The following is a 25,932-nucleotide window of genomic DNA, read 5'->3' as shown; positions in this document are numbered from 1 at the left end:
AATGCTGCAGCTTTCGGTTATTTTTTGTAGTTTTGCTACAAAGGAGCAAGAAAGAAGCTTTCACAGGTAAACCACTGGGCTTCGAATACTGGCCAGCAGGAAGGCTTGTGTACAACAGGCTATCATAGTACAATCTGGAAATCACTGGGGCCTGCATAAGGGGCCTGAGGGGGTGAGTCCAGAAGATGGGGCAGACATTGAATGGCAGGAGAAGCCCAAAGTGGAGTGAATTATTTTGATGCCAGATTATCTGTGTATTAGGTTTATAAAGGGCAAACCTAGCCACAAAGTAACAGAGTTCTGACTAGGCCCATTTAAGTGGAACCAAAGACTCATTATGCTTTCCACTGATGACCAAGCAGTACTGAGACTCATTATGCGGCAGCCATTTTGAAAGAGTGTGGATCACTGCATAAAAATAACACCCCCCTCTTGCACTTGATTGTCTAACATATTTTTTTTGTTAGAAGTCAAAGCAAAAGTACTTTCAATCCTGCATTACAATCATGAGACCCCGGCTATAGCCATAATCTGTAAATGCTTCAAACAAGTATTGGTGCCCGAAAGCCAGTTACAAAAGAATATTCACTCAGTTCTTACCATAGCTTTGTGACTTGAGAGACTAAAAGGCCAGAAAATAAAGGAAAGCCACATAATATTATAAGGAAGAGATCCTGGAGGATAATAAGAAGGGAACAACTAATCACACCTGTCTGTCTATTATTCCCCCCCCCACAAGGGGGCACAGTGGTCCATAGGAGGTTTCAACCACCAACACCACCGTTATCAAGCGCCTCAAGTCGTGTTTTCAAGACTGATCAGAATTGATGCTGTCTAGGAATGATAGAGCCGCCATGGTTTGGGTGAAGACCTACGAGGTATGCTCTTACCCCACTGTAGCTGAGACAAATAAACCACCCAAGAAGTGACACCCAGTTTTGCACCTCATTTCAAGCCAAGGCTGTTTTCTCTCCTCCATGTAACTATTCCCAAACCAATATCTAAGAAATGTTGTGTTATTTCATCATGACTGGCCAGAATTGATGCTGTCCAGGAATGATAGGGCTGCCTTGGTTTGGGCGAAGACCTGCGATTTATGCCCTTTCCCCACTGTAGATGAGACGTATAAAACGCTCAAGTTTACACCCTATTTCAATCCAAGGCTGTTTTCTCTCCTCCATGTAACTATGCCCAAACCAATATCTAAGAGACTTTGTGTGATTTTCATATCCTAGACAGGTTTGTTAAAGGCCTTTGTTAAGATAGCACCTGGGGCAGAGAGCAATTTGGTGTCCTTGCTGTTAGCAAATTGAATGAGGCAGCAGAGATGCCTTTTTGAATTCACTGGTCAGTACTTGGCTGAGCAGTGACTGGCCCCTAAACACAAACATCTCTGGACCCTCTCCCAGCTCACCTAAATCACCCATAGCGTAGCTTCGCTGCCTCACACTGAGGATGGTTTTGTTGATGTGTGTCAGCAGTGGTGAGATGGTGAAGGGAGGGCAAGAAAGGGGGCTATGAGGTGTTAAAAACAGAGCCCACAGTATGATAACGAAGGTCTAAAACCACTTACTGTCAAATCAGACAGAAACAAGCGCTCAGGGACATGGACAAGGGGGGAGCAAGACGCCAGGGGTGCTGCTGTTGGCATTACCTTAATGCACACAGTTCAGTCCACCCCTCAGCATTTTGTTACCTTGGGCCTGGGTCCATCTTGCCCATGCTAAAGGCCGGCCCTGGTTAAGGGATTACAGGTAAAGGACTTCAGTACCTCAGGCCTCCTACTGGGTTATGGCTACAGTCGCTCACATGGTACACTGCACATACATTCTTGGAAGGCTGAGCAGTGAATTCTAAGAGCAGGGAGACTGCACAACTCCCTTCTTTCCCCAGTCTGCTCCCACAATTGTTCAAAGCCTAGATCCGGCATGCTCCGCCATGGTGTTACCAGAAAAGATGGTCTAGATACCGGTCCACACCATGAGTAGGCCGACCTGCTCTAGAAACATCAGGTGCCAGGGCCTGTCCTAGAAGGTGAGGGTTTTTCCTCAATACCATAGGACACCTTTTCTACTCAATGCCTCCCCTCCAATGCAGATGAGTGAGCTTCGCGGGTAAGCGTATCTGTTATTACTAGATCCAGGGGAGCTGCTTATTTAGCATTCAGAGGCACAGTGCTGACACATTAGCGAGCGACGGCGAGTACACAACATGAGAAGGGATGAGACACCACAGAAACTAGCACAGTGAAACACTAGGTTAAAAATGTCAAAGAATAGAAAGACAAGGGACTAGCAACCAAAGGTGAGAAGAGGACAGATCTGTCCCATTTACAAGGAGACCAGGTACTAACAGGATGAAAGAGACTGTCAGGATCAAGCCTAGTAGAAACAGAAAGCATAAATAAGAAGAGTCATGCATGCTGCAGTGTGATAGCTCTGATATACTAGCATATGGCCTAGGAAGAGCACAGTACTATCAAAAAGGCAATCCCTGACAAGGCATAGGAGGATGGACAGAAGCCCTGAACAGCGCCAGTGGAATAATCTGTGACTCAGACGGGTGAGGGTGGAAGATCGCAATAGCCTCCCTGGATGGAAACAGTCACTGTAAGAAGGGCCTCAGTCCAACCTACATCAGACAGGAAAAACCATTAATATGTACCATAAAGTTTCTCATCCTCCACAGCTACAGAAACCCTCTTTTGGGCAAATCCACAAACCGCAACAGCAATTTCTCCAGCCAAGAGCGACAAGAGGTACAGTGAGGAACACAAGTATTTCATCCTTTTACGGTGACCAGTTGAAGACAAAATATTTGAGTTATAGCAACACATATATACAGCCTGTATTATATGAAAATGATCCCATCTCTGGGACTGCTTTGAAATAAAGCAGTCTTTTTTTTATGCAGCCTGTTTTCCTTAAAGGAAAACGGGATGTATTGAAAAAAATAAAATTAAAATAAAACTTTTCAGTTTCATTTTTTTAAGGGCAGGCAGTGGTCCCTGGAAAATGCTATTTTGCGAGTCAGTGACTAGCAAAATAGCATTTGTGCATGTCATGACCCTTTTTTTCTGTCGCAAAACGGAGGATCTCCAATTTGCATCTGCAAAAAAGGGTCGTTCATCTGGCCCTTGGTCCCCAATCGACACTTCCTGTCTCTGGCTTTATCCAGCTGTTTTTAAATTCCCGTTTTCTTCCTTTTTCTCTCTTTTCCAATCTTGTCATTTCTCCTTTTTTGGCATTTGTCTGTCTTTCAGTGGGTCAAAAACTGATGGTAACGAATAAGCCCTGCTGTATAGAAGAGTGCCGGTGTCCACCACCTGCAACCGCTGGCTACAAATTGAGCATTACTGTATTTTGGGTTGGAACTCTGCCTGCAGCAGTGGGAGGGAATAATGCAAGTCACCCCTACTTTAAGTGCTAACTAAGCATACCATGAAAGTTATTTGCCCTTAATTTTGAAAGCGTGGCATGGCAATTTCTACTTCACTGCTTATTAAAATGTTACCCCTCAGCACCTGAAAATTTAGAGTACACACTTACACATTTCGTAATTACATTAATTACATCGGGGAACAACCTTTACAACGCAACTTTTACAACGCACTACACTTACAACGCAATTTTTACAACGCAACATCCACTACAACGCATTCCATTACATCGCATGACACTACAACGCATTTTTAAAAACTACCTTTACAACGCATTCCATTACATCGCATACTACCTTTACAACGCATACCATTACAACGCATAATATTACACTACACTATCCAACACTTACCCTACTGTTGCACCCCCTGGAGTTAGAATAGTAATTTTTACCTCTATACTATCCAACACTTACCCTACTGTTGCACCCCCTGGAGTTAGAATAGTAATTTTTACCCCTATACTATCCAACACTTACCCTACTGTTGCACCCCCTGGAGTTAGAATAGTAATTTTTACCCCTATACTATCCAACACTTACCCTACTGTTGCACCCCCTGGAGTTAGAATAGTAATTTTTACCCCTATACTATCCAACACTTACCCTACTGTTGCACCCCTGGAGTAAGAATAGTAATTTTTACCCCTATACTATCCAATACTTACCTTAAATGCAATGTAATATTATGCGTTGTAATGGTATGCGTTGTAAAGGTAGTATGCGATGTAATGGAATGCGTTGTAAAGGTAGTTTTTAAAAATTCGTTGTAGTGTCATGCGATGTAATGGAATGCGTTGTAGTGGATGTTGCATTGTAAAAATTGCGTTGTAAGTGCATGCGTTGTAAAAGTATGCGTTGTAACGTCATACATCCATTACATCATTCATGGTTTTGCATTTCAGATTAAGTTGCCCTGGTGTCTTATCAGGTATGTATGTCACCTGCTCTGACCATAAACAAAAACTCTGTGCCCCATTATCTCTTTTCCCATCCTAGGACGATTCTGTAAGTGATGCTCCTGCCTTCCCTGACTGCCCTGCTGCTGCTGGCTGGGCCTTGCTTTTCATTGGATAATGGACTGGTTCGAACTCCACCAATGGGCTGGATGTCGTGGGAGCGTTACAGGTGTAACACCGATTGCAAGAGGGATCCTGAAAACTGCATCAGGTATAGTCTTCGTGGAAAAAAGAAGTTAATTTGAAATGTAATTGTCATCGGAAAACTCAGTGCTAGGGTTGTGGATCCAAGTACTGAGTGGTTCTGAAAATTCTGATTTTTCTTAGTTGAACAACACACACAACGAGCAAGTATGCATTTTCTAACAGCATGGAATTATCTTCACGCCCCGCCTTTTTCAAATCCGAATCTTGAGGTTTTGTAGTTGATGCATGTGATGGTGAGTGGCACATAGTTTCAGACACTGAGCACGGTAATTACCTATTTGTTCACCTAGGGGAGATTTTTTTGTGATTTTTGGTTGCTTACAGCAACGCAAACTGATATACAAGTCATATTTTTGTTTTTACATTTTTTATGAAATTCAAATAAAACCTTTACACGCTGATATCTATCTGCTTGTCTATATTCGTGTTTATTTGGAATTATAGTCGTTTTTTTGCCGTCCTACATTAATGTTTGGCACCGGGTCACTTGCATGTGTGAGCCCTCACTTGATTATCTGTTGGTGGCTGTGTGTGTTTTTTCAGTGCAAAAAAAGTGGCAATAAAATCTTTTTGTGGCATTTCATCCAGTGGTCGGTGTTGTAACTATGCTCAGGTCAGTTCTAAGCCTGCCCGAATTGTCAGAATACATGCCCTTCTCATTTGTGACTAAACGAGGTGTGATTTCCTATCCCTAAAGACTCCCTCCCTACTTCCTTCCTGTGCACCTACAGAATGTGACACTCCTAACTCACTGTAATCGAACAACTAAAATAAGTGAACTCTGGGACAATAACAGACCAACCAGTTATTCCATTGATCTCTTCTTATATGGCAGCACCGCAGTGGTTGGCGTCGAGTTGTCTTGAACATTTTCTTGTATACTCTGAAAAACAAATATGTCCAGATATTGCATGTGTAACCCAAAGCAAATTTAAGAAGTTCAGTTTGGGATGAAATGTGGCCTGGAGATAATGGTGTAAGAAAATGCTCCTTTCTGCATGTTCACCCCACCCTTTTGCTAGGTTCTTTTGTTGGTTGATGGACCAGTGCCCAGCGTATGTGCGCTGACCACTAAAAGCATGTCAGATTGGTATAAATCTAATTGCCATATTTAACTTACCTGTAAGTCCCTAGTATATTGTAAAAAGTATATCCAGGGCTTTTAATTTAAATTTCAATAGGGGACTGCAGCACTTATTGAGCATCACTAAAGTGACTAGGTACAACACGTCTCCAGGCCTGCCACTGCAGCCTAGTGGTGTACGTTTGAAACTGCCATTTCGACTTGTCAAAATAAACCTTCAGAGTGGTCTAAACCTTCCTTTTTAATACTTTTAAGTCGCCCCCAAATTAGGCCTTAAAAACCCATGGGGCAGGGTGCATGGTTTTTAAAAGTAGAGCATGGATGTTTAGAGGTTTTTTATTGCCATGGCATGTAAAACATTTTTTTTATTTTTATTTTTTTTACTTTGACTAGGCATACTCTCCCTTAGGCTCACACTAGTTTACGTTATGTAATACATGCTAACTTCTGTATGGAAATAGTTAGAAAAATGATTCCAAGACAAATTTTAATAGTAATTTAAAATCCAATATAATGGTGATATAATATATTATAATTAAGGAACAAACACATTCAGAAAGTTATCTGTTTCTGCCCAAACCCAAAAGGTTTTCCTGCCTGTGTCCAGTTGTCACCTGACCCCTGATGGCTCCAATTGAGTGAGATGCGGATTGCTCCAACACAGTGCACAAAGGCCTTTGGGTAGGGGAAGGTGTCTTTCTTTCTTGAACAGGATTGCCTGGTGGCTGTGTCCAAGCCATTCTAGAACTTCAAAGAATGCCTACCTGGTCACTGGCAGATGTAGCTCGCACTGAGGCCTGCCTCCTTTTTGTTTTCTTAGCCAGGCTGGCTCTAAATCCAGAGGGAGGGGGGCTGCCATGTTGGTTTTCGGTAGAGAAGTGCAGTGTGGAATTGTTTGCTGCTAAGTAAATGGGAACTGCTGCAAAAGTATTTAGGGTTTCTACGTAGAACATTTTCAGTGTTAGTTAGGGACCAGTACTAGACAATGTAGAAGACAGAAGAAGGACTGAACCAGCTGTTGAGACTTGTAGGGAAAACCCTAATGGATGGACCTGCTCCCACTTGTATCGCGGACATAGAAGTGGACTGCAAGGTTCAGTTGCCTGACCTCCTGTTAAGCTACGGGTACACAAAATCTGCAAGAAGCCCACTTTCCTGAAAGAGCCCACGTGACCTGTTTCAACTGGACTTGCCTTGGACCCTACTGGTGTCTTCTGTTGGAGTGAGTGCTGACCCCCAAATGCTGTCCTGAGGTCCAGGAACCCTTGGCTTTTGTCAGTGTACTCCTCCTGCCTAAACATAGAGATCTGGGACTTTGTAACTTTTAGCTACATTTCTGCTTGGAGAACCATTGAGGGACTGTAACCAACCTGCCACCTTATGTGCCTTGTGTGTATTGCCAATGGACCTGAATTTGTAACACCTCAAGCTATGTTCTTCTCCACATCAGCAAATGTATTTCGGTGAGCTAGATGCCAACCAGCTACTGCCTGCTGCCTTGCCCCATTGAGGAAATCCTACTTCCACAAGAGAGTCCAAGTCCGAAGGTAGAAATCTTCACCGAGCCAGATGCCTAGTGTTAGAAATGGGATTTCTGGTTGGCTGAGGCTTGCGCCAAAGCCAGGCAGAAACCACCACTCTAGTCAGGGCTGGGGAGTTACACGCCAAAGATAACCCCTGCTCACCCCCTTGGTAGCTTGGCACGAGCAGTCAGGCTTATCTCTGAGGCGATGTGTAAAGCGTTTGCGCGCGCACCCAGCAACAACACCCAAGGCCCACCACAAAGGAAACTCCACACAAGGTATTATATAACCTTTGTATTATACACAACACATTAGATGAAAACACACACTTTACAATGTGCCAACAGGCACGGGCAGAATTTACAAGGGATTATATATACAGGGGACAGGGCCACATGGACCACTGTCAGGAATTAGCACTTTGTAGAAATAGCACTTAGAATGTAGGAATAATATTTTAGAACATAGCACACAATAACATATATAACACACAATCAGTAACTCCTGATAACCAGAAAGCACCACCTACGCAACCCTAACCACCTTAGGAAAATACTGCGCAGGGAATCAGGACCTCACCAGTACCACCTGTACTAGGAGAAAAACAACCACCTAAGTATCACTCTACCTGTAGGGGTCTAAGCACATAAACACATGATGCATAAAATACATTCAGAGGTGTAAAGCAAAGCACATGACGCATAAACACATTCAGAGGTGCCAACACAAGGCACATGACGCATAAAAGCACAACCTACACTAGGAAAGACCTTCCCCTACGCATAGGTACAGCTAGCAATCAACATAGCATAAAGGCATTGCGCAGGCGCAAAAATACATATGTAAACATCAACAGGTACCCTAGGTGAGGGCACGACACAGCAAAACTGTCCCCAGGCCGACCTGGCCTTTCAGGGGCTCAAACGCCCTTCGTCCACAAAGTCAGGGCTGGACTGCGCAGGCTGCGCAAGCCAGGCGCACATTGTACAACCTAAACGTTGCAGCTGCCCACTAAGTGCTGGGCAGCTGGGAAAAGGAGTGTGGGCACCACGGTGCCCTTTAACACATATGCCGCACTTGGAGCCTCTCTGGGCTCTGCAAAAACAATGCCCCCAAACGTTGGAGCCTGTTAGGGCTCTGAAATATACAATGCGTGCCCTTGTTGGAGCCTCTCGGGCTCGGGAACACTGCCTTCGGGGGAGTCCCTCGCGGGGGACTCTCTAATTATGCAGCTGCCCCCCTGAGCCTTGCAGGCTCAGGAATAGCTGGGGGGCGCGTTGGAGCCTCGCAGGCTCTTTGACCAGCGTGGGGCAACGTTGGAGCGGCCCGCTGCCTTCCGGGGCCGCTCTTTCCTGCCAAACTAATGCCCCCTTTATGTGGGAGTGCACTCGCGCTCTGGGCCCATCAACACTGTCCCGTCGGAGCCTCACAGGCTCAAGCACCACTGCCCTCACTCACCGGGATCCTGGCGGAGGCGGCGCTAGCGTCTCCGAAGGCGGCGGGGCTCTCCTCTTCCTCCTGAGAGCCCCGCTCGGGCAGCCAGGACCTCAGGGACCCTTCGCTTCTCGGGCGAGGGCATCGGGGCGCAGAGTCGGCTCCTACCTGCTCCGGGGGCCAAACAAACCGTCGCGAGTCCACGAAGGGAGGCGGGGTAGGCTCCCGCCCTCCTACTTCCTGTTGTCCCGGAGTCCCGCCCCCGGCCTGCCTGACTTCCTTCGAGCCCGGCCGCGGCGGTGACTTCTCTCGGCAATAAGAGGGGTAGGCTCCCTCGCGATATGAAATATACGGCGGGGTGGGCACCCGCCGTGAAATTAAGACAAACAAGCGGGGTGGGCACCCGCCAACGACCACGGCAATGTCCCTGGCAGGGTGGGCACCTGCCAGGGGACTTCAGAATCTGTACAGACGGGGCAAACGCCGGGTGGGCACCGGCTTTCAGAAATAAAGCGCTCTGAGCGCTAAAAGGCAAATAAAAGCGCTTCCAGGCGCTTGAGGCACACAAATAAAGCGCTCCCAGCGCTTAGGCAAATCCAAACGCTGTGGGGGAAAGAAAAGCGCTTCCAGGCGCTTAGGGATGCAAATAAAGCGCTCCCAGCGCTTTAAGAAGGATAACAACAAAGTCCAGCAAAGGTCTCCCCTGCACACAGCAAGGCAGGGGTGGGGGCAAGGCTGGACCCAGAGCCAGCTCACTGGGCCTCCAGGCAGGGAGGTAGTCCAAGTGGCGGTCCTCTGGTCCAGCGGCAGCAGCAGCAGCCCCCCTCAGGTAAGATCCTGGCAGAGAACAGTTTCTGTGGGGACACAGCCCCATTTTTATACAGCAAACCCCTTTGTTCTGGGTTCAGGGTGAGGGGGAAAACCAGTCGCAGCTGGTTGGGGAGCACCCTTGATGTGCTCAGCCCCTCACTCTATTCATTGGCAGGGCTAGGGTCGTCAGTCGCACCGCAGGGGGCGGGGCCAGCATTGTGTGTGGAAAACCCTGTCCTATTCAGGACCCAGGTGTACTCCTCCCACCCATCTAGCTGCTGATCTCCCCATTCACCACTGGGTGACTCATCCTGACTCTGGGGAATCCCTAGCCCGTCACATGACATGACCAGCCAATCACGCGGCAGACACACTGCACACAGAAGTGCCCACTTCTAGAAGTGGCACTTCCACACTAGGTACATGCACGCTGCACACATCATCGCGCAGCATTCACTCCCACGAGTCCGCACATACCAAACTCGGGCCTGCACACCCCACGCATCAGGAACTACTAGGGACACATACATTCCCCATGCATTCCTATGGGAGGGCAGGCCTATCTCACCACATGCACTCAGAGAGCGCACGCACTTTACCCTGGGACACAGGGAAAGTGCGCAGAAACCAAAAATCACCACACCAAGTCACCAATAAAAAGCAAAAAGTTCAGGGGTGAACCTGCCAGAAGGGCCAAGTCCAACACAACCCCCTTCCAGCCAAAACGCAGGGCAGCCCAATCACCACCGTGATGGACTTCCCTGCTTGGGGCGATAGAACACGGACGCGGGCCCGCAACTGCAGGGACACCCTCTGGTTCTACGCCACGGTGAACCCATGGAATTCTTTCTAACACCACTGTCTGGACCAACTGGGCTACCCCACTGGTACTCCCAAGCTGTCTGCGGCCAAGACCAGGCCCTAGGCCACCCAGGTGCCACCGGTCTTTGCCTAATCACAGAGTGGGGGGTAGTAACCCCTGGCACATAGCGGCCATTCACCACTCTTCCTCTCTGAAAGACAGGACTAGACTGCCACTGGTTCTCCAGCCTAGGGTCTACACCCTCAGGCGGACCAGGAGTCTCAGGGAAGGCTCTCCTCCCCCTACCTCTTCTCCTAGGGTTCCTCCTCCTCTGGCGAGGGGTACACCTAGAACGCCATTCCAACCCAGGGTTTAACCCCTCAGGTTGTACCGGGGGCAGAGGTGGGCTCTCCCACCCTCTGCACCCCATTCCAGAACCCTGCTCCCTACCAACTGGGGCGGTACCTCTGGAAGAAGAACTGGTCGGGACGCTGATTACAGACGTCCCACCCTTCAGGTCAGGCTGATCCCGAACCTGGCCTTCCAACCTCCGGCCTAGAACCTTTGGTGGAATAATCGCCTGGCACTCCAGGACTTTGGGGGACTTACACTCCCTCCCCCTGAGGCTATCAAATGACACATATGTCGAGCGACTGTCTGACAGGCGCTGATCTCCCGTCCCCTGTCCACCTGACAGTGCGCGGAGATCCCCCAGAACAGAAGTGGTGTCACCCTGGTCACTACACGGGATCCTAGCCCAACTGGGAAGTCCCTGACCCACCGGCTCTTCCACTGGGGAACTCATCCCCCAATCACTCACGCTGGACTCCTGTACCCTCCCTACCGGAGCGGTACTGCCAGACTCCAGAACCACAGGAGCCCTGTTTACAGGCACTCCAGGTCCTCCACTCACTAAGAGATCTTCCTCAAGTGGACTAACAGGACAGCCTAGGTCCCCAACTTGGTGTTCCCTCATGAAACCATCCAAGTCCTGAGGCAGGGTTTCGGGCGTCTGGGGACCCTCGGTCACCCCCTCACTCCTGCTCCACTGAGCCAGGCAGTGAGCCCCTACATCCTCCTCGCTATCCTGGGACCTAGCTGGGCTACACTGAGCCTCCTCCACCACGCTGGGCTGGAGGATCTCTGACCCACTATTGTTGGAATCACTCACTAATGACACTAGAGAACCTCTGGCCCTTTCCCAGCGGTCTGCTTCCTCTGCAAGTTCAAATGGACAAAAAGAGTTATACCTCAACAGGTGTTGGCGCAACCCTGGAGAACAACTACTGAGCATCTGCTCTTTGATAATCAGACTATACAGTCCTTTAAAATCCTGTTTCGTGTTTACCCTTACCCAATCCTACAGTGCATCATCACATTCCCCCAAAAACTCCTCCCAAGAATGGTGGGACAGCTTCCTACTGGCCCTGAACGTCAACCTATATTCCTCCTCCTGGGAAACAGGTACCATACTCGGGGAACTGGGAATGGGCCTCTCTGTACTGCACTCTATAACGCTGCCACCACTGGACTCCACCCTCACTGGGGAATCCAGAAAACTACCACTATGCTCAGGGGACAGGGAAAGGGATGAGGCGCTATCTCCTACGCTGGACCCAGCAAGGGACTCCCTACCTACGGGGTCCTCACTCTCTACTGGCGTCCAGGTACTGTCATTTTCTTCTGAATCTTCAGGGCTCCCCACAGACCCACCACCCTCCAGGTGTGAGGCCCGGGCCCTTTCTTCCTCACTGCGCTCACGTTCCCATTCACCTGCTTGCCATCCAATCATGTGGTTCCTCAGTTCGTACACAGTGTCTGACTCTCTCACCCCTATGTTTCTTTCTCTACAGAACCTTTCCAACTCCTGCATACTGTAATAAACTAGATCACTGAGATCAAAAGCAGGCTCCATTCTGGCAGACGTTCTAGAGAAAAGATCACACAGGGAACCTAGAGGTCTGAGTTTAACACAGGAGTACACAATTCACAAAGGATTCGGCAAGCTCTCTATCCCAGAGAACTCACACTCACTTGCCTAGTGCCACACACCATTCATCCACACACAACCCTCCCCTCGGACTGGTAAGGCAGTTTCTACCACCCCTGATTCCTCAACCTGACCACCACGTGACACAGGTACCAACTCTGGGCGCAGGGCGGGGGACAAATGTACTGGACACTATTACACTGCCACCACTGGATCCCACCCTCTGGTGAATCCAGAAAACACAATGCACTTGGGGGGGATGATCTACCCTCCCGAGCTAGGGACACCTAACTCACAGTGCACAAAAACACATTTCCAAAGAAATGACAATTAAAAACAAACTTAGAACAATAGTCCCTATACCATGTGATTTATCTAAATGCAGAGTTTTGTAGTGCGGCCAGTTGCCGCTGCTGTACAGCGCAAACGCAAGTCCAAATCCCACCGCTGATCACCAATGTTAGAAATGGGATTTCTGGTTGGCTGAGGCTTGCGCCAAAGCCAGGCAGAAACCACCACTCTAGTCAGGGCTGGGGAGTTACACGCCAAAGATAACCCCTGCTCACCCCCTTGGTAGCTTGGCACGAGCAGTCAGGCTTATCTCTGAGGCGATGTGTAAAGCGTTTGCGCGCGCACCCAGCAACAACACCCAAGGCCCACCACAAAGGAAACTCCACACAAGGTATTATATAACCTTTGTATTATACACAACACATTAGATGAAAACACACACTTTACAATGTGCCAACAGGCACGGGCAGAATTTACAAGGGATTATATATACAGGGGACAGGGCCACATGGACCACTGTCAGGAATTAGCACTTTGTAGAAATAGCACTTAGAACGTAGGAATAATATTTTAGAACATAGCACACAATAACATATATAACACACAATCAGTAACTCCTGATAACCAGAAAGCACCACCTACGCAACCCTAACCACCTTAGGAAAATACTGCGCAGGGAATCAGGACCTCACCAGTACCACCTGTACTAGGAGAAAAACAACCACCTAAGTATCACTCTACCTGTAGGGGTCTAAGCACATAAACACATGATGCATAAAATACATTCAGAGGTGTAAAGCAAAGCACATGACGCATAAACACATTCAGAGGTGCAAACACAAGGCACATGACGCATAAAAGCACAACCTACACTAGGAAAGACCTTCCCCTACGCATAGGTACAGCTAGCAATCAACATAGCATAAAGGCATTGCGCAGGCGCAAAAATACATATGTAAACATCAACAGGTACCCTAGGTGAGGGCACGACACAGCAAAACTGTCCCCAGGCCGACCTGGCCTTTCAGGGGCTCAAACGCCCTTCGTCCACAAAGTCAGGGCTGGACTGCGCAGGCTGCGCAAGCCAGGCGCACAATGTACAACCTAAACGTTGCAGCTGCCCACTAAGTGCTGGGCAGCTGGGAAAAGGAGTGTGGGCACCACGGTGCCATTTAACACATATGCCGCACTTGGAGCCTCTCTGGGCTCTGCAAAAACAATGCCCCCAAACGTTGGAGCCTGTTAGGGCTCTGAAATATACAATGCGTGCCCTTGTTGGAGCCTCTCGGGCTCGGGAACACTGCCTTCGGGGGAGTCCCTCGCGGGGGACTCTCTAATTATGCAGCTGCCCCCCTGAGCCTTGCAGGCTCAGGAATAGCTGGGGGGCGTGTTGGAGCCTCGCAGGCTCTTTGACCAGCGTGGGGCAACGTTGGAGCGGCCCGCTGCCTTCCGGGGCCGCTCTTTCCTGCCAAACTAATGCCCCCTTTATGTGGGAGCGCACTCGCGCTCTGGGCCCATCAACACTGTCCCGTCGGAGCCTCACAGGCTCAAGCACCACTGCCCTCACTCACCGGGATCCTGGCGGAGGCGGTGCTAGCGTCTCCGAAGGCGGCGGGGCTCTCCTCTTCCTCCTGAGAGCCCTGCTCGGGCAGCCAGGACCTCAGGGACCCTTCGCTTCTCGGGCGAGGGTACCGGGGCGCAGAGTCGGCTCCTACCTGCTCCGGGGGCCAAACAAACCGTCGCGAGTCCACGAAGGGAGGCGGGGTAGGCTCCCGCCCTCCTACTTCCTGTTGTCCCGGAGTCCCCCCCCCCGGCCTGCCTGACTTCCTTCGAGCCCGGCCGCGGCGGTGACTTCTCTTGGCAATAAGAGGGGTAGGCTCCCTCGCGATATGAAATATACGGCGGGGTGGGCACCCGCCGTGAAATTAAGACAAACAAGCGGGGTGGGCACCCGCCAACCACCACGGCAATGTCCCTGGCAGGGTGGGCACCTGCCAGGGGACTTCAGAATCTGTACAGACGGGGCAAACGCCGGGTGGGCACCGGCTTTCAGAAATAAAGCGCTCTGAGCGCTAAAAGGCAAATAAAAGCGCTTCCAGGCGCTTGAGGCACACAAATAAAGCGCTCCCAGCGCTTAGGCAAATCCAAACGCTGTGGGGGAAAGAAAAGCGCTTCCAGGTGCTTAGGGATGCAAATAAAGCGCTCCCAGCGCTTTAAGAAGGATAACAACAAAGTCCAGCAAAGGTCTCCCCTGCACACAGCAAGGCAGGGGTGGGGGCAAGGCTGGACCCAGAGCCAGCTCACTGGGCCTCCAGGCAGGGAGGTAGTCCAAGTGGCGGTCCTCTGGTCCAGCGGCAGCAGCAGCAGCCCCCCTCAGGTAAGATCCTGGCAGAGAACAGTTTCTGTGGGGACACAGCCCCATTTTTATACAGCAAACCCCTTTGTTCTGGGTTCAGGGTGAGGGGGAAAACCAGTCGCAGCTGGTTGGGGAGCACCCTTGATGTGCTCAGCCCCTCACTCTATTCATTGGCAGGGCTAGGGTCGTCAGTCGCACCGCAGGGGGCTGGGCCAGCATTGTGTGTGGAAAACCCTGTCCTATTCAGGACCCAGGTGTACTCCTCCCACCCATCTAGCTGCTGATCTCCCCATTCACCACTGGGTGACTCATCCTGACTCTGGGGAATCCCTAGCCCGTCACATGACATGACCAGCCAATCACGCGGCAGACACACTGCACACAGAAGTGCCCACTTCTAGAAGTGGCACTTCCACACTAGGTACATGCACGCCGCACACATCATCGCGCAGCATTCACTCCCACGAGTCCGCACATACCAAACTCGGGCCTGCACACCCCACGCATCAGGAACTACTAGGGACACATACATTCCCCATGCATTCCTATGGGAGGGCAGGCCTATCTCACCACATGCACTCAGAGCGCGCACGCACTTTACCCTGGGACACAGGGAAAGTGCGCAGAAACCAAAAATCACCACACCAAGTCACCAATAAAAAGCAAAAAGTTCAGGGGTGAACCTGCCAGAAGGGCCAAGTCCAACACCTAGCAACATCTGATTGGCATTAATGACTTTCTGGGCACCAACTCTGGAATTTTTCCGCTCCAACGTTTTCCTGCCTTCGTTGAATGCTTTACCGCAACCTTGTCCTTTGTCAGTCCACCATCAATGAGTCCATTATTGGATCCAGCTTGCCTTTGGATCCAGCATGCAGCCTTGCCCCTCTGAAGTCTCTCCTCTCTCTGAAAATGTCTAAATGTGGAGGTAGTTTTTCAACCAGGACCAAGCCGACCTCTCTATCTAACTCGCGCTCCCTCCTCGGTCAGCCTTAAACGTTATTTTTGTCCCAGTCAAGTGACCAGTCACCCACAATTTGCGATTTGTGCTTTTTGGTACTATTTTAATTAAAAACTTTACAAATTCATATCCCTGGGTTCATATCTCCTGGTTGTCATTTTGTTTGTCATTTTGTTGAGTAAAATATAAATTTGATTTTCATTGTATTTTGTTTTTGACTTATGAAGTGTTTGGTACTTCCGAACTCTTTAAACAGTTTCTCAAGTTAAGCCTATATGCTCTGTTCACAGCTACCATGGGATCAGGTCCGGTTTAAAGTATCCCAAATCTGAAGTGGACCCAACAGGAATACTTCCATTATTATTTGTGGTGTACTACCATCCACCCCAACTAATGATCCACTTTTTCACAAAGGTCTTTTAACACTGTAAATATTAAAAATGAACATTGCTGAGGTCAAATTTTCCACAATCCTTGAAGGTGCAGTGAAACCAAGCACCATCACACGTGAGAGTAATGGAGTTGACCATTGACCAGTACAGTGAACACTGTTTGCTATGGGATTGAGGCCCCCAATGCTTCTTGACTCTCTAGGAATACTTGGAAGAGCAGCCAATGCCAAGCTCAGAGGAGGCAGTGTGAATGTTGAGTCTCTGTACAACACTGTTGGAATAAAATGTGACAGTCCAACCAAAGTTGTGACCCCATATGATTACAAACACTTCAGTAATATCTCAGAATAACCATACAGTAGAAATGCGGTTGAAAGTACAGAGTACTGCGATACAGTGGCAAAACTTGGGCCCCTGACTGTACACATTATATCCTGTTTCCTCCTGAAAGCAAGAAAACATGGTTCGAAAGGAGCTACTTAAACAATGGAGAGGTTGAAAAAATTGTTGCAGTCCATATGGTTCCTACTCAGACAACGTGGCAGTTGAAATGTAGTGTGACAGTGACGTGGCATCGCAATGGGAAGTGTCTCTGAGTTTGGGAAGAAGAGTAAATGGTTCCAGGAAGTTAAGAGTGTCTGCCAACATAGGGTTAGGCGGTAGTGGTGGTGTTGATCCCGTAGAATGGGAATGCCTGCAACATGGTGCTCTAGCGCCTCTGGGTCGGTGGCATTCCTCTACTAGGGAACCAATCTCATTGATGAAGATAGACAACTGCAGTCTGTCCCACAAGCTATGGTGTGTACGTATAAATGGCTCATCAGGTAGTAGACACTCTGCTAACATGAACCTGCAGCTGCTGGTTTTTGAGGCAGCCCTCCTCTGGTTTTTGGTGAGGGATACGGAATGCTTTAAGGCAATGTGTTTTTCCCTTAAGACTTGTTGAGTTGGCTGGTGGTGTCCAAGAAGGCAAGGGCAACTGGGTAGAGAGTTTTCAGCCTAGTTAGCAGCCATGTGCAAATTTGCATCACTCATCCCTGTATTCTGAAAGCACCAGTGGCAGCAAATTTCAGAATGTGTGGCCTAAGAGATGTTCATTAAGCCGGAGGGGGATTTAAGCATACATTTCCAGGCCCTTACAGTTGAATTGCAACCTCGGTCAATCTAAATTTATGTAATCTTCACAGCCAGGTAGCCAACCAACCAAATTTAACTAGAATGTAGCTCCTCTGAGCATTTATATTTTTCTGGTGAACGCTACACCATGTCTTGTCCAAGAAATCCATTGTGTTAGCCACTGCCACCTTGCAATTGTCTATGTACACCCTCTAGACACTTGTTCAGATAGGAGAAATGTGTATTACCTCCAAGACAAGTCCTAGAAACTAAAGAAAAGTGAAAGTGGGTACCAGGCATCCTCATACCTTCAAATTATATTTTCACTCATCTAGTTTTTTGCTACCAGCCAAGAGTTATCACAGTAGCATGTTCCAATGTTTCCAGTGCATATTATGTTCGCAAACATTTTCAAGCATACAAAAAACAAAGAATCTCAAAGAGGCCTCTAAGTGCTTCAAGTCACTGAATTCCACATGTGAATGTCATCAGGTATCAATAATGTCCATAGCTACAGCACACCAAGAAGCCAGCCAGACCCACGCAGAAGGGGTTATACAGTTTCACGACTACAGGATGGGAAGAGCAGAGGAGTGTGTCCCCCTTCTCAGGAACACAAATTCCCTGAAAAATACCATGTTTGCATTTTGAGGGTCCATCATGAAAATGGCCCCATAAAGGGTTGTCAACAGCAAAAAGTAGAGACCCTGTTGAAAAAAAAAAATGATGAGCTCGTACAATTGCGTAGGTGGGCGGGTTGTTGTCCTTACCGACATTTACATGGTAAACAAGAAGATCAAGCGAACTTTGGTTAATGGTATGCATAATTGAAAAAATAACACAGCAATTTGTGGTATTCATTTCCTCATATAGGGCCTCATGTAGGTAGCCAAATACCGGTCGGTAACGGCCGATTTTCGGTAAATATGCCGTTACCGACCGGTATTCAGACAAGTGAGATGTAGGAGTCCAAAAACCACTTTTCGGTAAATATGAGGCGGTAAATACCGATTCATATTTACCGAATTCCAAAATACCGAATCAGAGTTACCGAATACATAATTAACGAATCGGTAAATATGAAGTGGTAAATATGAAGTGGTAAAAATGAAAATGACATGTAGGAGCACTCGGTAATTAAGAAATCCAAGAAAATCGGTAAATAAGAGTCGGTAATTAACACGGATTGAAAGCAGGTGGTAACCATCAACAGTGCAGATAAGCAATCCCAAAATGCAACAGCGTGGACAACATGCCCGCTATGTACGTCATTGCACGGCGCCTACATCTACAGGCAGCAGGACTGAGGGTTTGGCGACGGGAGGAACGCATCTACAGACAGCGCATCACACTATTCCAGCTGACTGATGCAGAGATACATGAGAGGTACAGGCTACACCCCGAAAACATCATGGCCTTAATCAGGGACCTGCACCCACTCCTGGACCAGCCAATAAGAAGGGCGCACGCCATACCCCCACATGTGCAGGTGCTCTGCAGCCCACATCTGTTGGCATCCGGCAGTTATCAGGTGGTGACAGCTGCGGTGGGTGGTGTATCCCAGAGTTGCCTGTCCCGTTCCTTCAGGAATTTCCTGGATGCCATGATGCAGAGAATGCACCACTACATCAGCTTCCACAACACACAGGCTGCACTGCAGTAAACAAAAACAGACATTTCTCACATGGCACAGTTCCCCCATTTCAGTGGCTGCATTGATGGTACACACATCCCAATCTGTCCACCAGCTGACACAGAGCACATCTACAGGATCAGGAAGTCCACCCACTCCATCAATGTGCATACCGAATTGAATGATTTTGTGAATGGTCCTGTGGGTGGCACAACCAAAAGGTGGGCGTATGCTATTTCCAACGAAGTCTGCAAGTTGTCGCACAGTGAGGCGGCTTCCAGATTGAGAGCTATTGACCAAGCAAACATGGAGAAGGCTTTAGCCGTTATAGATAATAGCTTCAGCACTCTCACTTCTAGGATTCATACATGAGACAATAGGCACATGCAAGTACACGGCGCATGCAATGTACAAGCCCCGATTTTGGCGTGCGTCCTACGAGGTATCCCAGTGCCTGTGATTACACCTCCTTTCACTCTGCTTGCAAACGGTATTTATTTAATGTTGAATAATGAAGCTTGCTGCGGGATGTGAGTGGGAATCCCGTACATAACTGTCTCGCATAAAGTTGTCTGCTGCAATACTGTTCTTCTTCCACCCCCGCATGTGCGGCTGGATGTTTCCATCTGGCCTTCGATTCCAACCTTGAAAGCAGAGTTCAACAAGTTGAGCAGAATAGAGCGCTATTGTCCCACAAACAGGTGCCTTTGACTTCCTCTCGTGAAACATTTGTCCTTCACGTTGCTAATACGCGCACTGAGGTACAGGCGCCTCTGAATACTGACCTCCCCCTGCATTTCGGCTCTTTGATCCAAACTATTTTCAATGCCTCGTCCACGACCGGCCTGGCTCATTTTTTTACACATGTGGGCTCGGGTCTCGTGACCTCTTTCCAACCTATTTTTGGTGTAATTCCGGCATTTGTTCATTCACTGTTCTCGAGCATCTTTGGAGGTGTCCCGCTGCTCCTGGCGCTAGTGGCAGGTGTGCTGCTTTTCCTTTTCATACTCCGGAATGGCTGCTCCTTCTGTGCCACACGAGCACCTGTCCCGTCTGCATCTTCTTCGTGATAGGATGCTTGACTTTTATGGTACTCTGCCATTGGCGACTTTGAGCCTGGCTTATGGATTATCCTTCAGGTATTCCTACTTCACCTGCGTACAACCTGTATTACACTGCCTGGATTGTCCCTTTGAATGGCCTCTGGATTTGTGCTTGACCAACATGGTGTCTCCGGTGCCGGATTTCGATCGACTGATGAGGCCCTTAGTGTCTCACGAGTTGTCCTGTTCTGGTGTCCGGATCATGGCGTGTGGTGCGGCGCATGGTATCCTGGGTAATTGGGACATCTCAGCGGCAGCCTACGACTTCTTGTCCATGAGCTATTTGGAGGAACATTCCGGGTGCCCTCTGATTGTGCTAGAGGCTCCGTTGGTTGGAGAACACGTATGTTCCTTTTCTTTACTTAATTGGATGGCTGAGACTTTTAGTGGCCCTGCAAACAATTTTTTGTTGGAAGCCGTGGCCACATATGCTGCCTATACATTCATGGATTAACTGGATTGTCGTCCATTGCGCCTGTGCTACTGGACAGCACCCTGGCGCAACATTTATTTCTTTTATTTCTCTTTTTTCTCTTCCTGATGGTCGGCTTGAGTTTTTTACTATACTTGCATTGTGTTTTTTGGAATTTTATGCTGCAATTAATTGGACTTTAGGACTTTGGCGCTGCATTGGTTACGCCTTGTTCTGCTCTGACGAAACTGAACTCTGCGTTCTCTCTTTTCTTGCCTATTAAATATTGCTTCGCTCAAGGGGGCGTGTAGTGAGTTCTCCCTGAATGCGTACATACATTGTTCAGTTAGCATAACCACGTTGAATGTTATGTAGCCATCTTTTTGTCTTTGCACACGACACTGCGTTTACATGTTCTTTCTTGAATAAACTGCTGACTCGAGACTTCCTTCAGACGAGTGCATTCTGTTGTTCCCATCCCAAGCTCTGCGCAGCGACCTTGGTCTGTACATGCTGTGACACACAGTCTGGAATTTTACACAATGCATGTTTTCCACTCTAGGTTGTTCGACCCACTATTTAGCCATGACACACGCGCAGCTGCAAATACCTGACAGTTGGTGCTTTTCATATCACAGACATCATGTTTATTATTCAGACCGAAGACGAGCCTTCCTGCGAGACGGCTCCTGATGCTCCTGTGATGTGATTTCACTGAGCTGATTTTTGAGGTATGGGGTCCCCTATTCAAGCCTAAGAGACCTTCTATTATCACATAATTATGATATTAGCTACTTAGTTAAGGGAAGGTGGTAGTATCCTCGGTATTTTCCGAATCGCTAAATACCACCTCGGTATTTTCCGATTCGGTATATACCACCTCGGTATTTACCGATTCGGTAAATACCACCTCGGTATTTACCGATTCGGTGAATTCCGATTCGTGATTACCGAATGTTACCGAATCGGTAACTGTTACCGAATTTTTACCTACATATAACTTAACGATTCTAATTTAACGATTCGGTACGGCTCGGTATTTAAGAAACGGTAAAATTTATTTACCTACATGAGGCCCATAGAAGGAAGTTAATGTTCAATATTTCTGAAACTTTTTGTGTGTTCCTAATAATTGTGTTTGTTTTATAATAGAACAAACAAGCATACAAGTGATAAAATACATATTCAGGTTGGACAAATAAAAAGATAATGCAGAGCATATGATATACAAGCAACATACTTGAGATTTATGTAATTCTGTTTACTGTAATCCTGTGTAGTGTTTTGGGATTGTGGAGTTGTCACATTGAGTTTGGAATAAAACATGTGGTGAGTTTCTCTAGTATGTATCGAGTGTATAGTTCATATATGTGATGTATACCATATGAGTGTATTACCTCAGAGGTCAAAAACTTGGGAGTCGGGGGGTATTTAAGAAATTTTTTAAATAAATATGCATGATCATGTATAAAACCTGTTTCCTTCTAAAGGGCACACCAGAAACCACGAGCTGTTTCAGTTAATGGCTGCTTCTGATACAGTAACTCATGAACTCTCCATGAAATGCTTGGAAAAATGGGTGGAAGTTTCCCTGAAAAGGCCTTTCCAAAAATGCCATTTGAACTCTTAAGTCAAGTGATCAGGACAGGTTTCTACATTTTATATACAAATCCCATCTCCTGCTTCGTCCTGCAGTGCCTGCATGTGTCCCTTAATACTTTTTAAAACTGATGAGGCAAAACAGTTTGAGTCTTTGGCAAGGAACTTTCTGTAACCAAACTGAGGAATCAAACAAATCTGGCACCCTTCAACCAAAACCTAACGCCAATCATCTTGTAGAAGTTAATTTTGAGGTTCTTCGTTATGTTTAAATTTGTTTGAATTTTTAGGACTCTTGAGATGCATTTCAAGGGCTATTTTGTTTTTTTAATAAAAATAAAATGAGCCCCGTTTGTCAGTCGACATGCATAAACAGTTGTGTAACATTCACAAAACATTGTATTTAAAGATGGCACTAATATGTTCTGAATGTCTATGTCCATTTTGCAACATGATTGTACAATTTTATTACGCTTTTATTTAGTGTAACTCCTGTACTTTGAAGTTGTTTTCTTGTACTGCACTGTATCTTGGTCATAGTAGTGCACGTGATATGATTTATATTTGAGCTCTAGTTGCTTTTCAAAACTTGTTAGCATGTTATGTCTATTCTGTAGTAAAAAAAAAAAAGACTTGACTAAGTAATTGGTTTTAACTTTCAAAGTTAAAAAAGTAGTGAAATTATGGAAAAATAGCTAATCTGTCTTTTGCTGGCAGCCACACTTTTTAATACTCATCTGTTCAACCATTTGGATATGGGTAGTGATCCAGGCACCAGGAGTGGTGAAACATTTACTCTCCCTTGAGTACACGCGATATTTGCTCCTGCGCAAGTGGTCAGTTGATCTCACAATGTTGTTTCTTCACAGGCAGATTTAGTTATGGTCAAAGCGCAGTGACATGTTAACTGCCTATAATGAAGCTGGTCTCGGATTGAGTCTGTGTTTCTCTTTCATAAATGCTGACCAGCTTTAAGCCAATCATTGTATTATTGCACACCTGTCTTATTATAGTTTATTATTTTTCGTACAGTGGCATAATGGGCAGTCAATTGGACCCAATTGAGCAGCAGAAGACGACTAAGGACTCATACAGGCTTGTGCTCGAACTTTCCAAAGCTAACCTTTCTTTTCCCCGATATTTAATTTAAAACATTCTTCTCATAGTGAGCGGTATATTCTAGTAGCACAGTAATCCTTCTATCTCTGGCTGTTCTGGTTCAGGCTACACCTGCCTCGAGGGTCTTTATTGACCTGTCTAGTCCTCGGTACATGCCATAAGCTGTTTCCCTGTAATTGATAACTTCCTCTTACAGTTTTCTTTAATTCCTCAGACACTGTCTTGAAGGATTTGGGTCTTGACTATCTGCCATGACCCAATTTTGGAAGTTGCATCCAGCAAACTATGGCAATAGCTATCAGTTTATGTCAAGTTCATATATAAAGAACGTTGGCGTCAGAATTATGTGGTGAAATCTATTCAGTGCTCATTATTTTATTTTTTTAAATAAAGACATGGACCCAAAGTTTATCTTAAGAGTCATCCGAAGTGTTACTGAATGTTGAGGTTGCTGAATACCAAGGGGGTCTAGCATCGATTCCATTTGATGCCTCTTTCACCCTCCCACACTTCCTGTCTCTTTTATCTTATTGATGCTTGCTCAAAGGCTGACTGTTGGAAAATAAATCCTAGTACCCAAACATGATTGTGGGTGCCCGCCACATGCAGTCACCAGCACAAAATAAGCATTGGCTCTGCCTCACTCTTTACTTTCTGAAGACAGCCCACTTCCTCTGCTGATTGTGCTTTGATGAGTTGTGTAGAGGTATGAATGACCATCAACCCACTGCAGGTCCTTGTCAGTGGATTTGTGAGCTTGCGCTCATCTCTTGTGTGAGAGCATGCCTATTTCGAACAGGACATGATAATCCAGTTACTGATTCTAATTGTGAAATACATTTTGTCACTGAATGGATTTTACATTTCCTAAATTTTCTTATGCTATGTTACTTTACAGAGTAGGAGCAAATTCATTACTTCTCAAAGAATCTTCCATGAAATGTAATTGTGCAGTTTAACTTTTCTGTCTACCCTTCCTAAACTTGCATTATATGTAAACATTTGTGTTAAATAACAACAAAGACTAACTTGGCCAAGCAAAACCCGGGGAGAATAAAGAGTCTATGGATTCAGCAGGTCACTATAGTTGGGGATGGTGGCAGTTATTGAGTTGTTTCCTTATAGGTTGCATTGCTTATGAAGGCTGGTCTGTGTGAGTAAGTCCTGTGGAGAAACATTTTCTTTAAAGAGGCCATCTTGTATAGAGACAAAACAGTTCTCTTTATCTAGGCCTGCATTAAAAACAATCACACCAATAGACATTTTAAAATATTTGATGGTGTCCCTTCCTCTTTGAGACGTATTCTGACATCATTCACTGGATCACCGCATTGACAAATTCCTTTGGCTGAACATCATGTTAGTCATGGCAGCAACACACTGTTAACATTGTTTAAAGGTTTACCATTTCTTATACCGTCGATAATATCACCGAGAATGAGAAACATTTTTTCTTTGCTTTTTGACGTACATAGGGCGTTGTTGCATCAGAACTCGCTGATTTTCTCCAAGGGTCATACAACTAATTCATCTGCAGTTAATATAGTGAAATCCATGGTATGTACATATATCTTGAGTATTTAGTCAGTCATTCTAAGAATACAAATGACACACTGGGTTTGGCCTGCCATAACCATCTGCAAGTAACCATGCACCGTTGTTTGATTCTATTCGCATGTTGTTGGTTTTAAAGAAAACTTTTAAAACAAGAAGTAAGGCTTTTGTTTCTCCAGCAAATTGGATGGTAGGAAGATCAATCTTAATGTCGCAGACAGGCGAGGAGGAATAGAAACCTTGTTTACTCAGATGCAGCAGTCTAGCTAAGGGATTCTTGTTGGCTCTATGAGGTTCCCCATTCTCCTATTTCTTGCCAAGTTCTAGCTGATTTTATAAGCAGTTGTTTCATTCAAAATAGGCATCTTGTACTTGAAGATGAATCACAATGTTACTTTACTTCAGTATATGTAGGATCACAAGCTGCATGGTGGTACGCTGGTGCCATGTCAGCCTTTTCTTTTATAGGTGGACTGTTTAATTTCATTTTTTTCAACCCAAAGTGTTCGATAAAAGGACTAAAAAGAACGCGGATTCCTGTACCAAGCATATAATGTACTGCAAGCCTAAAAGTGCCTGGTAGTTACTCAATCATTCTGCCGAGCACTTTTTACACATGATGAATGAATAGATTGGCATTCTAAAGAGTGCACTGCTACCAACGGTTGGTGTCCTGTCGCTGTATTGCAAGAGCGTTGCACTTTGATAAACGGCAATTAATAAATAAACCTTTTTTAATTTTGGTGTCCAGCGGCTAACATGTTTACTTGCATGGAGTACAGCACTTGCTGTATTGCAACTTGTCAGGTGTCCCTCAAAGACATCGCTGTTTACAGTATAACATGTCACGTAAGGAAGTGGACTGGTTTAGTTGGTCTCGGGGTCTTTACCTGCCATACATTTTTTTGTGTTTGAGTGGTCACGGCATAACTGACACACAAACTGCATTTTTTTTTTTTAGCAATTGTTCCTCTAAAACACTGAAATGATTTTCCAAAGCATGGCTACATTTAAACATTTTCGCCTTGAGCACAAGGGCAAGATTCTAAAGGCAATCTTTGAAGATTACACCAGATCTTGATTCATTTAGTGGTCTTCTCGTGAGCATCACACTGTGAAATGAGCCGCCACCAGGCCTTTATGGCTCAT

The 25,932-nt window shown here is 46.6% G+C and overlaps 1 protein-coding gene across 1 annotated transcript in view; it reads left to right on the top strand.

The window, feature by feature from the left end:
• Positions 1-25,932, top strand: part of LOC146790040 (alpha-N-acetylgalactosaminidase-like) — a 148,629-nt gene that overhangs the window by 17,103 nt on the left and 105,594 nt on the right. The window contains exon 2 of the mRNA XM_085628372.1: positions 4,438-4,608. Coding sequence (XP_085484498.1) covers positions 4,454-4,608 — 155 coding nt within the window. The 5' untranslated portion in view covers positions 4,438-4,453. The remainder of the gene's footprint in view (positions 1-4,437; positions 4,609-25,932) is intronic.

Source organism: Triturus cristatus, chromosome 10 (genome assembly GCF_964204655.1).
Source record: "Triturus cristatus chromosome 10, aTriCri1.1, whole genome shotgun sequence".
In the NCBI taxonomy this organism is placed as follows: Eukaryota; Metazoa; Chordata; class Amphibia; order Caudata; family Salamandridae; genus Triturus; species Triturus cristatus.
The sequence above is the reverse complement of the archived record's forward strand: the minus strand, read 5'-3'. Positions and strand labels throughout refer to the sequence as shown.